The 18388-nt window shown below is 35.6% G+C and overlaps 1 protein-coding gene across 1 annotated transcript in view; it reads right to left on the bottom strand.

Annotated features, from left to right (window-relative positions):
- LOC132549219 (uncharacterized) overlaps positions 1-18388 on the bottom strand; it is a 102964-nt gene that overhangs the window by 11648 nt on the left and 72928 nt on the right. Inside the window, exons 15-17 of the mRNA XM_060213135.1 lie at positions 9676-9951; positions 5728-6088; positions 2247-2418 (exon numbers count right to left, since the gene is read on the bottom strand). Of these exons, the coding sequence (XP_060069118.1) occupies positions 2247-2418; positions 5728-6088; positions 9676-9951 (809 nt within the window). The remainder of the gene's footprint in view (positions 1-2246; positions 2419-5727; positions 6089-9675; positions 9952-18388) is intronic.

The following is an 18388-nucleotide window of genomic DNA, read 5'->3' on the forward strand; positions in this document are numbered from 1 at the left end:
AACGTAAAAAAGCTAAGCAAAATATACGGTCGAATAAATAATACCGATAAAAAGCGAAAAAACTTCACGAAAAACCGAACAGCGCAAAACACGTGGATACGCGCTCAGTGCGTGGAGTATAGCAATGGCCGAACAAAGCCGGCCGAATAAAGGCCTAAAAGCAGGATATATTAACAAAATAAACGTCTGCAAAAAACTGTTAAAGTTAACGATGGGTTAAAGCAATAAGCCGATATATAAATACTTGGCTATAAGCTAGACTTAAGCGAAAAAGAAAAGGAAGGCACTCAGCTGAATATAGCACGTCCGCCCTCTCCGGTAGCCATAAAGATAAGAGGAAGGGAAATAACTCTATGTTCATGACGTGAAGGCTCATGGTCGTAGGGAGGGCGGGATTTTTGAATCTTTTGTTTTTGGGATACAAAGATGGGTGTAGGTACCATATTTGCATACTAAAGTTATGGTAATTATTACTGAAATGAAAAGTGTGGATACAGAGTTAGACAAAGGAAATATTACAGAGGTTAAAGTGTGGATACAGGGTTAGACAAAGGAAATATTTCACCAGTAAAAGTGTGGATACAGGGTTGGACAAAGTAAATATTACACCAGTAAAAGTGTGGATACAGGGTTAGACAAAGGAAATATTACACCAGTAAAAGTGTGGATACAGGGTTAGACAAAGGAAATATTACACCAGTAAAAGTGTGGATACAGGGTTAGACAAAGGAAATATTACACCAGTAAAAGTGTGGATACAGGGTTAGACAAAGGAAATATTACACCAGTAAAAGTGCGGATATAGGGTAAGACAAAGGAAATATTACTAGTAAAAGTGTAGATACAGAGTTAGACAAAGGAAATATTTCACCAGTAAAAGTGTGGATACAGGGTTGGACAAAGTAAATATTACACCAGTACAAGTGTGGATACAGGGTAGGACAAAGTAAATATTACACCAGTAAAAGTGTGGATACAGGGTTAGACAAAGGAAATATTACACAGGTGAAAGTGTGGATACAGGGTTAGACAAAGGAAATATTACACCAGTAAAAGTGTGGATACAGGGTTAGACAAAGGAAATATTACACCAGTAAAAGTGTGGATACAGGGTTAGACAAAGGAAATATTACACAGGTGAAAGTGAGGATACAGGGTTAGACAAAGGAAATATTACACCAGTAAAAGTGTGGATACAGGGTTAGACAAAGGAAATATTACACCAGTAAAAGTGTGGATACAGGGTTAGACAAAGGAAATATTACACCAGTAAAAGTGCGGATATAGGGTTAGACAAAGGAAATATTACACAGGTGAAAGCGTGGATACAGGGTTAGACAAAGGAAATATTACACAGGTGAAAATGAGGATACAGGGTTAGACAAAGGAAATATTACACCAGTAAAAGTGTGGATATAGTGTTAGACAAAGGAAATATTACACCAGTAAATGTGAGGATACAGGGTTAGACAAAGGAAATATTACACCAGTAAAAGTGTGGATACAGGGTTAGAGAAAGGAAATATTACACCAGTAAAAGTGTGGATATAGTGTTAGACAAAGGAAATATTACACCAGTAAATGTGTGGATACAGGGTTAGACAAAGGAAATATTACACCAGTGAAAGTGTGGATATAGGGTTAGAAAAGGAAATATTATGCCAGGACTATACACTGCTGACAAATAGGACATTGCAGCTGTTGGAAGTGACTGAAAATTATGCAAATTATCTTCAAACTGAATAAAATGTTGAGTGTTAAACAAAAAATATGAATCCTGTTTGATAAATAGAATCTATGAGTCCTGTGTGATAAACAGAAACAATGACTCCAGTGTGATAAACAGAAACAATGACTCCTGTGTGATAAATAGAAACAATGACTCCTGTGTGATAAACAGAAACTATGACTTCTGTGTGATAAACAGAAACTATGACTCCTGTGTGATAAACAGAAACAATGACTCCTGTGTGATAAACAGAAACTATGACTTCTGTGTGATAAACAGAAACTATGACTCCTGTGTGATAAACAGAAACAATGACTCCTGTGTGATAAACAGAAACTATGACTTCTGTGTGATAAACAGAAACAATGACTCCTGTGTGATAAACAGAAACAATGACTCCTGTGTGATAAACAGAAACTATGACTCCTGAGTGATAAACAGAAACTATGACTTCTGTGTGATAAACAGAAACTATGACTCCTGTGTGATAAACAGAAACAATCAGGTAAAACTTTACCATCTCTAACAAATCCATGAAATGTGACAATGTTTGGATGACAGGCTCTTCCAAAAACATCAATCTCCTCCCAAAACTGCTCTTCGTTGTAATTGAGGTGGCTTTCTTCTATGACCTTGATAGCGACCTCTTTCTGTTTATATGATCCCTTGTACACAAAGCCGAACTCACCCTGTGGGTATAAAATTATTTCAGTGTTAATGCACAATTTCTTGCCATGGGATTGGAAAGATTTACAAAGCAAACATAGTTAAAATCAATAAATCTTAAACTCGCCAGCTGTTTTAATTTCCATTGTACAGATACCAAACAATTCAAAAATCTAAAATAACAGGGTTAGAACAGCTGCTATTTCTGTTGATTTTTTAAATGTGAGAACAGCTGCTATTTCTGTTGATTTTTTAAATGTGAGAACAGCTGCTATTTCTGTTGATTTTTTAAATGTGAGAACAGCTGCTATTTCTGTTGATTTTTTAAATGTGAGAACAGCTGCTATTTCTGCTGATTTTTTAAATGTGAGAACAGCTGCTATTTCTGTTGATATTTTAAATGCGAGAACAGCTGCTATTTCTGTTGATTTTTTAAATGTGAGAACAGCTGCTATTTCTGTTGATTTTTTAAATGTGAGAACAGCTGCTATTTCTGTTGATTTTTTAAATGCGACAACAGCTGCTATTTCTGTTGATTTTTTAAATGCGAGAACAGCTGCTATTTCTGTTGATTTTTTAAATGCGAGAACGCTATTTCTATTGATTTTTTAAATGCGAGAACAGCTGCTATTTCTGTTGATTTTTTAAATGTGAGAACAGCTGCTATTTCTGTTGATTTTTTAAATGCGAGAACAGCTGCTATTTCTGTTGATTTTTTAAATGTGAGAACAGCTGCTATTTCTGTTGATTTTTTAAATGTGAGAACAGCTGCTATTTCTGTTGATTTTTTAAATGCGAGAACAGCTGCTATTTCTGTTGATTTTTTAAATGCGAGAACAGCTGCTATTTCTGTTGATTTTTTAAATGCGAGAACAGCTGCTATTTCTGTTGATTTTTTAAATGCGAGAACAGCTGCTATTTCTGTTGATTTTTTAAATGCGAGAACAGCTGCTATTTCTGTTGATTTTTTAAATGCGAGAACAGCTGCTATTTCTGTTGATTTTTTAAATGCGACAACAGCTGCTATTTCTGTTGATTTTTTAAATGCGAGAACAGCTGCTATTTCTGTTGATTTTTTAAATGCGAGAACAGCTGCTATTTCTGTTGATTTTTTAAATGTGAGAACAGCTGCTATTTCTGTTGATTTTTTAAATGTGAGAACAGCTGCTATTTCTGTTGATTTTTTAAATGCGAGAACAGCTGCTATTTCTGTTGATTTTTTAAATGTGAGAACAGCTGCTATTTCTGTTGATTTTTTAAATGCGAGAACAGCTGCTATTTCTGTTGATTTTTTAAATATGAGAACGCTATTTCTATTGATTTTTTAAATGCGAGAACAGCTGCTATTTCTGTTGATTTTTTAAATGCGAGAACAGCTGCTATTTCTGTTGATTTTTTAAATGTGAGAACGCTATTTCTATTGATTTTTTAAATGTGAGAACGCTATTTCTATTGATTTTTTAAATGCGAGAACAGCTGCTATTTCTGTTGATTTTTTAAATGTGAGAACAGCTGCTATTTCTGTTGATTTTTTAAATGCGAGAACAGCTGCTATTTCTGTTGATTTTTTAAATGTGAGAACAGCTGCTATTTCTGTTGATTTTTTAAATGTGAGAACAGCTGCTATTTCTGTTGATTTTTTAAATGCGACAACAGCTGCTATTTCTGTTGATTTTTTAAATGCGAGAACAGCTGCTATTTCTGTTGATTTTTTAAATGCGAGAACAGCTGCTATTTCTGTTGATTTTTTAAATGCGAGAACAGCTGCTATTTCTGTTGATTTTTTAAATGTGAGAACAGCTGCTATTTCTGTTGATTTTTTAAATGTGAGAACAGCTGCTATTTCTGTTGATTTTTTAAATGCGACAACAGCTGCTATTTCTGTTGATTTTTTAAATGCGAGAACAGCTGCTATTTCTGTTGATTTTTTAAATGCGAGAACAGCTGCTATTTCTGTTGATTTTTTAAATGCGAGAACAGCTGCTATTTCTGTTGATTTTTTAAATGTGAGAACAGCTGCTATTTCTGTTGATTTTTTAAATGCGAGAACAGCTGCTATTTCTGTTGATTTTTTAAATGTGAGAACAGCTGCTATTTCTGTTGATTTTTTAAATGCGAGAACAGCTGCTATTTCTGTTGATTTTTTAAATATGAGAACGCTATTTCTATTGATTTTTTAAATGCGAGAACAGCTGCTATTTCTGTTGATTTTTTAAATGCGAGAACAGCTGCTATTTCTGTTGATTTTTTAAATGCGAGAACGCTATTTCTATTGATTTTTTAAATGCGAGAACAGCTGCTATTTCTGTTGATTTTTTAAATGTGAGAACAGCTGCTATTTCTGTTGATTTTTTAAATGTGAGAACAGCTGCTATTTCTGTTGATTTTTTAAATGCGAGAACAGCTGCTATTTCTGTTGATTTTTTAAATGTGAGAACGCTATTTCTATTGATTTTTTAAATGCGACAACAGCTGCTATTTCTGTTGATTTTTTAAAATGCGAGAACAGCTGCTATTTCTGTTGATTTTTTTAATAAGCTTGATGAGTTATTGAGAATTGATGCCCAAAATCGGGGCTAAAAGGTTTTGTCTTTATCTTAGATAAATAAATAAAGGTTGACAAAAATGCTTACATCACAGTCCAGATTAATACCGTATGAAGTTCATTATTTAATATCTCAGATGCTTAATCATATTTGGTCAGTTTATCATGAACGGGAACAGTACATTGTTGCTATATGCTCAAAAAGAAATCAAACTTGATGTGGTGTGTTACTGTGAAGCATGGCAAAATAGCCCAGAATAAGAATACCATTATCATTGTGATTCTCTCTCATGGTGAAATACACCTCCCTGATGGACTTTACCTTAAACTATATTAATGTATGTAATAAAACACAGCTCTACCAACTGAGCTAAAGATGAGACTAGGCGAGCCACTGATTCTTGATGTGAGTTTTTGTATCTATAATCGTTTGTCTGATGAAGGTGACCTTAAAGTCATCAAAACGTCACACTCTAATCATCTACCGGTTGTGTTATAAGATGAAGGTGACCGTGTAGTCATCAAAACGTCACACTCTAATCTTCTACTGATTGTGTTATGAGAACTTTAATACTATATGTAGCACACTGTCCCTTTCAATTAACAAACTTTTATATATTTTACAGTAAAAGAAGCTATAATAGGAGGGGACCTCAGTATTTGGTAAAATCCTGTTGGGCTGGTGACTCCTATCTTGTCTCATCCAATCAGGGAATCAAATCCTGGACACCTAAGTGTATTAATACTGTGCCATCCAACGACCCATAAATACAATATTACAACTCACTCGTCCCAGCATCTCCTCTTTGTTGAACACTAGGTCCTTCTTGGAGATTAAAAAGTTTAAATCATCTCTGGGTTTCCTCGGTGTGTCACTGGCAGACTTTGGTGAAGTTATTAGTTTGACAGCACTGGCACAGATAGCAGTAGTTTTGTTTTCTTCGGTATTTTTTGATGACAAACTTGTTTGGATCTCATTGACGACAGGATCTGTTGTGACTGCTGGTATTGTGACTACAGGGGTAGTTCCGTTTACAGGAGTTGGTGGTGAGAATGAGGATTTCAAAATCCCAGTTTCTTCTGGAAACCCGGTGTCTGGTTTTGTCACACTAGCTTTAACTTGTGGTCTTAAATCGTACAAAATTTCACTGAAAATATACCAGAAATAGAATATAATCTCAAGTTAGAAATATAGCAGAGACAGAATGTAACATCAAGTTAGAAATATAGCAGAGACAGAATGTAACATCAAGTTACAAATATAGCAGAGACAGAACAGAACATCAAGTTAGAAATATAGCAGAGATAGAACAGAACATCAAGTTAGAAATATAGCAGAGACAGAATGTAACATCAAGTTAGAAATACAGCTGAGACAGAATGTAACATCAAGTTAGAAATATAGCAGAGACAGAACAGAACATCAAGTTAGAAATATAGCAGAGACAGAACAGAACATCAAGTTAGAAATATAGCAGAGACAGAATGTAACATCAAATTAGAAATATAGCAGAGACAGAACAGAACATCAAGTTAGAAATATAGCAGAGACAGAATGTAACATCAAGTTAGAAATATAGCTGAGACAGAATGTAACATCAAGTTAGAAATATAGCAGAGACAGAACAGAACATCAAGTTACAAATATAGCAGAGATAGAACAGAACATCAAGTTAGAAATATAGCAGAGACAGAATGTAACATCAAGTTAGAAATATAGCAGAGACAGAATGTAACATCAAATTAGAAATATAGCAGAGACAAAATGTAACATCAAGTTAGAAATATAGCTGAGACAGAATGTAACATCAAATTAGAAATATAGCTGAGACAGAATGTAACATCAAGTTAGAAATATAGCAGAGACAGAATGTAATATCAAGTTAGAAATATAGCAGAGACAGAATGTAACATCAAGTTAGAAATAGAGCAGAGACAGAATGTAACACCAAGTTAGAAATATAGCAGAGACAGAATAGAACATCAAGTTAGAAATATAGCAGAGACAGAATGTAACACCAAGTTAGAAATACAGCAGAGACAGAATAGAACATTGAGTTAGAAATATGGCAGAGACAGAATAGAACATTGAATTAGAAATATAGCAGAGACAGAATAGAACATCAAGTTAGAAATATAGCAGAGACAGAATGTAACATCAAGTTAGAAATATAGCAGAGACAGAATGTAACACCAAGTTAGAAATATAGCAAAGACAAAATGTAACATCAAGTTAGAAATATAGCTGAGACAGAATGTAACATCAAGTTAGAAATATAGCAGAGACAGAATAGAACATTGAGTTAGAAATATAGCTGAGACAGAATAGAACATTGAGTTAGAAATATGGCAGAGACAGAATAGAACATTGAATTAGAAATATAGCAGAGGCAGAATAGAACATCAAGTTAGAAATATAGCAGAGACAGAATGTAACACCAAGTTAGAAATATAGCAGAGACAGAATAGAACATCAAGTTAGAAATATAGCAGAGACAGAATGTAACACCAAGTTAGAAATACAGCAGAGACAGAATAGAACATTGAGTTAGAAATATGGCAGAGACAGAATAGAACATTGAATTAGAAATATAGCAGAGACAGAATAGAACATCAATTTAGAAATATAGCAGAGACAGAATGTAACATCAAGTTAGAAATATAGCAGAGACAGAATGTAACACCAAGTTAGAAATATAGCAGAGACAAAATGTAACATCAAGTTAGAAATATAGCTGAGACAGAATGTAACATCAAGTTAGAAATATAGCAGAGACAGAATAGAACATTGAGTTAGAAATATAGCTGAGACAGAATAGAACATTGAGTTAGAAATATGGCAGAGACAGAATAGAACATTGAATTAGAAATATAGCAGAGGCAGAATAGAACATCAAGTTAGAAATATAGCAGAGACAGAATAGAACATTGAGGTAGAAATATAGCAGAGACAGAATAGAACATTGAGTTAGAAATACAGCAGAGACAGAATAGAACATCAAGTTAGAAATATAGCAGAGACAGAATAGAACATTGAGGTAGAAATATAGCAGAGACAGAATAGAACATTGAGTTAGAAATATGGCAGAGACAGAATAGAACATTGAGGTAGAAATATAGCAGAGACAGAATAGAACATTGAGTTAGAAATATGGCAGAGACAGAATAGAACATTGAGGTAGAAATATAGCAGAGACAGAATATTACATCAATTTTGAAATTGTTAAGGAACAGTTTGATGATCCCTAATTTTTGTTTGAAATTGGAGGATAAAAAGATTTTTCATGAGAACTAATCATTTTCAAATATCTTTGTATTCCTATGACCTGTAATTAAGAGAGAATTACAGTGTAGTTCATTTTTGTACGATGGGAGGTTTATAAGTGAAGTACCCAGTAAATGGATAGAGAGAACAAGAGGCCCATGGGCCTTAACGGTCATCTGACATTAGATACAAGATATTTGACCCCTGTGACCTTTAAAGTGGGTCAAGGTCATTCATTTGAACAAACTTGGTAGAGCTCCATGCCAGTATGCTCTGTTCCAAGTACTAGCCCCCTAGACCTTCTAGTATTTGAGAAGAAGTTGTTTGAATGAAAAGTTTACGCACGGCGGACGGCGCACGGCGGACGACGACAGACGAAGCACGATGGCTATAGGTCATCTTGACCCTTTGGGTCAGATGACCTAAAAAGAGATAAAATGGTTGTTGTTCTAATTATTGTAAAAGTCAGTAAGTTGTCAATTTTATTTTGAATTTACATGGATACTCTCTGATTAGAAAGAGAAAAAGAGATAAAATGTTTGATATTTTTTATTATTATCATTATTTAAAGTTAGTAAGTTCTCGATTTTTGTAACATTGTATACATGAACATGAAGATTGTATACATGAACATGAATATTGTATACATGAACATTATATACATGAACATTGTATATATGAACAATGTATATATGAACATGAACATTGTATATGTGAACATTGTATATATGAACATTGTATACATGAACATTGTATAAATGAACAATGTATATATGAACATGAACATTGTATATGTGAACATTGTATATATGAACATGAACATTGCATACATGAACATTGTATTCATGAATATTGTTTACATGAACAATGTATATATGAACAATGTATACATGAACATTGTATACATGAACATGAACATCGTGTACATGAACATTAATTACCTAAAAGCCTCATTTTTGTTTGTTTTCAAAGTCAGTATATTACACAATATCTTAAAGTAAACATTGAAACTTGTTTAACTTGAACACTAGGATAACTCAAAATTGTTCATGACCCGTCAAACTTCATTAACTCAAAATTGTTCACGACCCGTCAAACTTCATTAACTCAGAATTGTTCACGACCCGTCAAACTTCATTAACTCAAAATTGTTCACGACCCGTCAAACTTCATTGACTCAAATTTGTCAGGTCGTGAACAAATTTGAGTAAATGAAGTTTGACTATACAGGATTATATCCAAGACAACAAAAAACCTTCCATCAAAAGACTTAGTGAAAATTTTTTTCAAAAGAAGAATTGATAAGATGGAAGAGAAAAGTCTTTTGAGACAACAACATATTAAAACATCTCCCTTATTTTCAATGTGTAACCATTACATACATGTTTTTAAACATGTCTGATCTGTACCTTACTAATTGATAATCAGTGTTTTATCACTTTCCTATAGGTCTATATTATGGTAGCTCACCTGCATTCATCCACAATCTCCTTAAATGATGGACGCTCAGCTGGGGTGTGCTTCCAGCACCACTTCATAAGATCCCAGACTCTATCTGAACATCTCTCTCCACAGTTCGGTCTCTCAAGTCGCTCACCATCGTTAAGTCGCTGACCAAGAGTTGTCAAGTCTTCTCCGTACTGTGGTTGCTTTCCATGTGTAAACGCTTCCCACAAAACAACACCATAACTCCATACATCACCAAGTGTCGTGAATTTTAAAGTTGTCAGACCCTCTGGGGAACACCTGTAATGATGAATACCAAGATTGATCTCCAAGGAACTCTGTACTCTATACTGTATATGAAGTGTGGACAGAAAACAAAAGTCAAACCTTAGATCAAGTACTAGTTACTATACTGCACCTAAAGGAAATATTACCATGGTAACAAAGTCTTAAAGCAACATCATGGTAAAACAATATATATTTATATCAAGTGAATCTCCTTATAAAGAATTTCAGTTGGGTCTTGCTGAAGTATACTGAAAGGATAAAGAAACGCAGGGTAATATTTTTCCGATATTTTGAAAACGCGTCTCCAAATAAAGTGAAACTTTGTGGATTGAGTAATTAGGTCATATTACACCTTGTCATGTATCGAAAATTTAGTCACAGTACAGTGCGCAGCTCTGGTAAATGGATGAAGGAAAAAACAAGAATCTCATGCACCGTGTTGTTCTGGTCTCATGCAGCGTTGGTCAAGTCACTCTTCGTTAGTCTTTATACAGACCAATTGCTTCCCTAAAATTAATTGAAAATTTGATTCGTTTCAAGAATGGCACGACTCACAGAAGTTCAGAGGGGTCAGGCCATTCAGATGCTGATGCAAGGACAGCTGCAAAATCGGGTTGCTAGGCACTTTGGTGTTAATGTTTCAACCATAGAACGTCTTGTAAGACGTCTTCGGGAAACTGGGCGATTGGCCGATCGACCTAGGTCAGGACGTCTGCGCGTAACGTCATGACGTCAGGATCGCTATATCGTCGTCTCTCATGTGCATAATCAGCGCCTTACTGCCGTTGAGAGTGCACTAAATGTTCGTGGAAATCATGGGCGTCCTTTAAGTTCAAAAACTGTAAGGAATCGATTACGAGAAGTTGGTGTAAGAGTACGTCGCCCCTACGTAGATCCACACCTTACCCCTGCTCGACGACAAGTTTTCTTCACGGACGAGTCTCGATTCTGTCTTTAATGATCTGACGGCAGTCAACGTGTCTACCGATGTTGTGGCGAATGAGAGGGATAGGTTTGGGGGCGGTTCAGTAATGGTTTGGGGAGGAATCTCACACGGGTTAAAATCACAATTGGTTGTTATTGATGCCAATTTAGCAGCAGCTAAATATAGAGATGAGATCTTCCGACCCCATGTTATCCCTTTCTTACAGCAGCATAATCTAACCCTCCAGCAGGATTATGCTAGGCTCCACATAGCAAGGATTTGCCAAGTCTTTCTGGCCAACAACAACATTCAACCACTAGATTGGCCGCCATATAGCCCTGATTTGTCCCCGATCGAGCATCTTTGGGACCATTTGGATAGACAGGTTCGAAAGCGCCAGCCACCCCCTGCTACTTGAGAGCAGTTGACCAGAGCTCTCATTGAAGAGTGGGACAACATCCCCATAAGACGGATTAACGCTCTCATGAACTCTATAACCAGAAGAATAAGGGCCGTGACCAAAGCAAACGGCGGACACACAAGATATTGATGACTCAGTTCAATTTCAATTTCAAAATCCTATGGGTCTTTTCAATTTAATCGGTAGTACCTCTAAACCAATTGTCAGATGCAAAATGCAGACTTTGGAAATTTTTAAGCTTTAATTTATCTGTAAGTATACAAAATTTTGTTTTAAATGAAGCCCGATATCATACTTAATTTCTGGTTTAAAGTTCACCCTGCGTTTCTTTATCCTTTCAGTATATATACATAAAAGATTTTAATTGATAATAAAAAAAAAGATATATTTCACACTGTTGATCAACAGTCTGGACATGTCAATTTTGTTGCCACACACATGATAATGAATGTGGAGAAAACAAATCCACTGTAAATATTGGGACTGTAAGTGTAGTAAACATGTACCATCAATAACACTGGAAATCCACTGTAAATATTGGGACTGTAAGTGTTGTAAACATGTACCATCAATAACATTGGAAATCCATTGTAAATATTGGGACTGTAAGTGTAGTAAACATGTACCATCAATAACACTGGAAATCCACTGTAAATATTGGGACTGTAAGTGTTGTAAACATGTACCATCAATAACATTGGAAATCCATTGTAAATATTGGGACTGTAAGTGTAGTAAACATGTACCATCAATAACACTGGAAATCCACTGTAAATATTGGGACTGTAAGTGTAGTAAACATGTACCATCAATAACACTGGAAATCCACTGTAAATATTGGGACTGTAAGTGTTGTAAACATGTACCATCAATAACATTGGAAATCCATTGTAAATATTGGGACTGTAAGTGTAGTAAACATGTACCATCAATAACATTGGAAATCCACTGTAAATATCGGGATAGACTGTAAGTGTACATGTACTATCAATAACATTTTTTTTCACTATGATGTCACTTAAGTTCGCAAATGAAACTAGACCAATGTCGAGGAAGGGCCCCGCATAATACCTACCCCTTATGATTGAGTTTCTTAATATTAAGAAATATATGGACAGGTGTCAAGTATTGAAAGCAACTTTCATCAAAATCCAATGAAAATGGACAGATGGACAGATATATGGATCGACGGACAGGGAAACGGACGGACAGACAGACGGACAGGGTGAACATTGAACTCGAATGAGGGGCTTATGTACCAAGTATCACAAAGCAAGTTTTAAAGAAATCCCAAATCATTCCTTCAGAAGATATTCTCTGTAAAACATTCAGCCAATCAGATTGCAGCAGCCTCATTAAATATGCGCGGAATTCGGCAAACATCGAACTTGAGCGAGGGACTTATGTACCAAGTATCATAAGCAAGTTTCATCGAAATCCCATCATTCCTTCTCAAGATATCGCGTGGAAAGCGAAACCGACAGACATGTAAAACATTCAGCCAATCAGATTGCAGCAGCCTCATTAAATATGCGCGGAATTTGGCGAACATCGAACTTGAGCAAGGGATTTATGTACCAAGAATCATAAGCATGTTTCATCGAAATCCCATCATTCCTTCTCAAGATATCGCGCGGAAAGCGAAACCGACAGACATGTAAAACATTCAGCCAATCAGATTGCAGCAGCCTCATTAAATATGCGCGGAATTTGGCGAACATCGAACTTGAGCGAGGGACTTATGTACCAAGTATCATAAGCAAGTTTCATCGAAATCTCATCATTCCTTCTCAAGATATCATACGGAAAGCGAAACGGACAGACAGACAGACAGACGGACAGACAGACGGACAGACGGACAAGGTGATTACTATAGGGCACCCGCATCGCGATGCGGGGCCCTAATGAGATCAAAATTTGAACAAAACAAAGATTGACATGACCACATGATGATGTACAGAGAGAATAAGACCAGGTGTTCCTAATGGATAAATATCTTTAGTTTTCCAATCAACTGTTGTCATGTAAATCTTGATCAATCCAAGCAAACAATGTCACTTTATCAAATAAAAGCAAGGTTAACGACAAACCAATCACCGAGCACATTAACGGGCACCAAACCAATCACCGAGCACATTAACAGGGATCAAACAAATCACCGAGCTCATTAACGAGCATCAAACAAATCGCCGAGCACATTAACGAGCATCAAACCAATCACCGAGCACATTAACGAGCATAAAACAAATCACCGAGCACATTAACGAGCATCAAACAAATCACCGGGCACATTAACGAGCGTCTAACAAATCATCGAGCACATTAACAAGCATCAAACAAATCTCTGAGCACATTAACGAGCATCAAACAAATCACCGAGCACAGTAATGAGCATCAAACAAATAACCGAGCACATTAACGAGCATCAAACAAATCACCGAGCACATTAATGAACATCAAACAAATCTCTGAGCACATTAACGAGCATCAAACAAATCATCGAGCACATTAACGAGGATCAAACAAATCACCGAGCACATTAACGAGGATCAAACAAATCTCTGAGCACATTAACAAGCATCAAACAAATCAACGAGCACATTAACGAGCATCAAACAAATCACCAAGCACAATAACCAGCATCAAACAAATATCTGAGCACATTAAGGAGCATCAAACAAATCACCGAGCACATTAACGAGCATCAAACAAATCTCTGAGCACATTAATGAACATCAAACAAATCTCTGAGCACATTAAGGAGCATCAAACAAATCACCGAGCACATTAACGAGCATCAAACAAATCACCGAGCACATTAATGAGCATCAAACAAATCTCTGAGCATATTAACGAGCATCAAACAAATCCAAAGCGTTATTGCATTAAAGTCCTCAGAAGGAAAACAAGTAGGGTTATAGTTATACTGACAAAAATTCCCCGTATCTTATGGGACACAAGTACAGTTATAGTTATACTGACAAAAATCCCCAGTTATACTGACAAAAATCCCCGTATCTTATGGGACACAAGTACAGTTATAGTTATACTGACAAAAATCCCTAGTTATACTGACAAAAATCCCCCGTATCTTAAGGGAAACAAGTGGTTATAGTAATACTGACAAAAATCCCCCGTATCTTATGGGACACAAGTACAGTTATAGTTATACTGACAAAAATCCCCAGTTATACTGACAAAAATCCCCGTATCTTATGGGACACAAGTACAGTTATAGTTATACTGACAAAAATCCCCAGTTATACTGACAAAAATCCCCCGTATCTTAAGGGAAACAAGTGGTTATAGTAATACTGACAAAAATTCCCCGTATCTGAAGGGACACAAGAACAGTTATAGTTATACTGACAAAAATCCCCAGTTATACTGACAAAAATCCCCCGTATCTTCAGGGAAACAAGTACAGTTATATTTATACTGAAACAAATTCCCTGTATCTTAAGGGAAACAAGTGGTTATAGTTATACTGACAAAAATCCCCCGTATCTTAAGGGACAAAAGTACAGTTATAGCTATACTGACAAAAATAACCCTGATCTTAAGGGAAACAAATGGTTATAGTTATACTGACAAAAATCCACAGTTATACTGACAAAAATCCCCCGTATCTTAAAGGAAATAAGTAGGGTTATAGTTATACTGACAAAAATCCTCCGTATCTTAAGGGACACTAGTAGGGTTATAGTTATACTGACAAAAATTCCCAGTATCTTAAGGGATACAAGTACAGTTATAGTTATACTGACAAAAATTCCCCGTATCTTAAGGGAACCAAGTAGTTACAGTCAAACTGACAAAAATTCCCCCCATCTTAAGGGAAACAAGTAGGGTTATAGTTATACTGACAAAAATCCCCCGTATCTTAAGGGACACTAGTAGGGTTATAGGTATACTGACAAAAATAACCCTGATCTTAAGGGAAACAAATGGTTATAGTTATACTGACAAAAATCCCCAGTATCTTAAGGGAAACAAGTGGTTATAGTTATACTGACAAAAATCCCCAGTATCTGACAAAAAAGGGAAACAAGTAGGGTTATAGTTATATACTAGGGTTAAGGGAAACAAGTAGTTATATAATGACAAAAATCCCCAGTATCTTAAGGGACAACAAGTAGGGTTATAGTTATACTGACAAAAATCCCCAGTATCTTTAGGGAAACTAGTAGGGTTATAGTTATAATGACAAAAATCCCCAGTATCTTAAGGGAAACAAGTGGTTATAGTTATACTGACAAAAATGACAAAAATCCCAGTATCTTAAGGGAAACAAGTAGGGTTATAGTTATACTGACAAAAATCCACAGTATCTTAAGGACAACAAGTAGGGTTATAGTTATACTGACAAAAATCCCCAGTATCTTAAGGGAAACTAGTGGTTATAGTTATACTGACAAAAATCCCCTGTATCTTAAGGTTATGACAAAAATCCACAGTATCTTAAGGGAAAAAAGTGGTTATAGTTATACTGACAAAAATCCCCGTATCTTAAGGAAAACAAGTAGGGTTATAGTCATACTGACAAAAATCCACAGTATCTTAAGGACAACAAGTAGGGTTATAGTTATACTGACAAAAATCCCCAGTGTCTTTAGGGAAACTAGTAGGGTTATAGTTATACTGACAAAAATCCCCCGTATCTTAAGGGAAACAAGTAGGGTTATAGTTATAATGACAAAAATCCCCCGTATCTTAAGGGACACTAGTAGGATTATAGGTATACTGACAAAAATCCACAGCATCTTAAGGGAAACAAGTAGGGTTATAGTTATACTGACAAAAATCCCCAGTATCTTAAGGACAACAAGTAGGGTTACAGTTATACTGACAAAAATCCCCGTATCTTAAGGGAAACAAGTGGTTATAGTTATACTGACAAAAATCCCCAGCATCTTAAGGGAAACAAGTACAGGGTTATAGTATACTGACAAAAATCCACAGCATCTTAAGGGAAACAAGTAGGGTTATAGTCATACTGACAAAAATTCCCCGTATCTTAAGGAAAACAAGTAGGGTTATAGTTATACTGACAAAAATCTCCCGTATCTTAAGGGACACAAGTAGGGTATATAGTTATACTGACAAAAATCCCCCGTATCTTAAGGGAAAAAAGTGGTTATAGTTATACTGACAAAAATCCCCAGTTATACTGACAAAAATCCACAGCATCTTAAGGGAAACAAGTAGGGTTATAGTCATACTGACTGACAAAGTTATACTGACAAAAATCCCCATATCTTAAGGAAAACAAGTAGGGTTATAGTCATACTGACAAAAATCCACAGTATCTTAAGGGAAAAAAGTGGTTATAGTTATACTGACAAAAATCCCCGTATCTTAAGGGAAACAAGTAGGGTTATAGTCATACTGACAAAAATCCCCAGTATCTTATGGGAAACAAGTAGTGTTATAGTTATACGGATAAAAATCCCCCGTATCTTAAGGGACACAAGTACAGTTATAGGTTACAAAAATAGTGACAAAAATAGGGTTATAGTCATACAAAAATCCCCAGTATCTTATGGGAAACAAGTAGTGTTATAGTTATACGGATAAAAATCCCCTGTATCTTAAGGGAAACAAGTAGGGTTAAAGTTATACTGATAAAAATCCCCAGTATCTTAAGTGAAACAAGTAGGGTTATAGTTATACTGACAAAAATTCCCCGTATCTTTAGGGAAACTAGTAGGGTTATAGTTATACTGACAAAAATCCCCCGTATCTTAAGGGAAACAAGTAGGGTTATAGTTATACTGACAAAAATCCCCAGTGTCTTAAGGGAAACAAGTAGGGTTATAGTTATAATGACAAAAATCCCCCGTATCTTAAGGGACACTAGTAGGGTTATAGGTATACTGACAAAAATCCACAGCATCTTAAGGGAAACAAGTAGGGTTATAGTTATACTGACAAAAATCCCCAGTATCTTTAGGGAAACTAGTAGGGTTATAGTTATACTGACAAAAATTCCCAGTATCTTAAGGGAAACAAGTAAGGTTATAGTTATACTGACAAAAATTCCCAGTATCTTAAGGGAAACAAGTGGTTATAGTTATACTGACAAAAATCCCCCGTATCTTAAGGGACACAAGTACAGTTATAGTTATACTTACAAAAATCCCCAGGTATACTGACAAAAATCCACAGCATCTTAAGGGAAACAAGTAGGGTTATAGTTATACTGACAAAAATCCCCAGTATCTTTAGGGAAACTAGTACGGTTATAGTTATACTGACAAAAATTCCCCGTATCTTAAGGAAAACAAGTAGGGTTATAGTTATACTGACAAAAATCTCCCGTATCTTAAGGGACACAAGTAGGGTATATAGTTATACTGACAAAAATCCCCCGTATCTTATGGGAAACAAGTAGTGTTATAGTTATACGGATAAAAATCCCCTGTATCTTAAGGGAAACAAGTAGGGTTAAAGTTATACTGATAAAAATCCCCAGTATCTTAAGTGAAACAAGTAGGGTTATAGTTATACTGACAAAAATTCCCCGTATCTTAAGGGAAACAAATAGGGTTATAGGTATACTGACAAAAATCCTCCGTATCTTAAGGAAAACAAGTAGGGTTATAGTTATACTGACAAAAATCCCCAGTATCTTAAGGGAAACAAGTAGGGTTACAGTTATACTGACAAAAATCCTCCGTATCTTAAGGAAAACAAGTAGGGTTATAGTTATACTGACAAAAATCCCCAGTATCTTAAGGGAAACAAGTGGTTATAGTTTTACTGACAAAAATCCCCAGTATCTTAAGGGAAACTAGACCATTGTCGAGGAAGGGCCCCGCATAATACCTACCCCTTATGATTGAGTTTCTTAATATTAAGAAATATATGGACAGTTGTCAAGTATTGAAAGCAACTTTCATCAAAATCCAATGAAAATGGACAGATGGACAGATATATGGATCGACGGACAGGGAAACGGACGGACAGACAGGGTGAACATTGAACTCGAATGAGGGGCTTATGTACCAAGTATCACAAAGCAAGTTTTAAAGAAATCCCAAATCATTCCTTCAGAAGATATTCTCTGTAAAACATTCAGCCAATCAGATTGCAGCAGCCTC

The sequence above is a fragment of the Ylistrum balloti genome, unplaced genomic scaffold (genome assembly GCF_031769215.1).
Source record: "Ylistrum balloti isolate Yb309-2 unplaced genomic scaffold, AGI_CSIRO_Ybal_v1 Utg370050, whole genome shotgun sequence".
NCBI classification, from domain to species: Eukaryota; Metazoa; Mollusca; class Bivalvia; order Pectinida; family Pectinidae; genus Ylistrum; species Ylistrum balloti.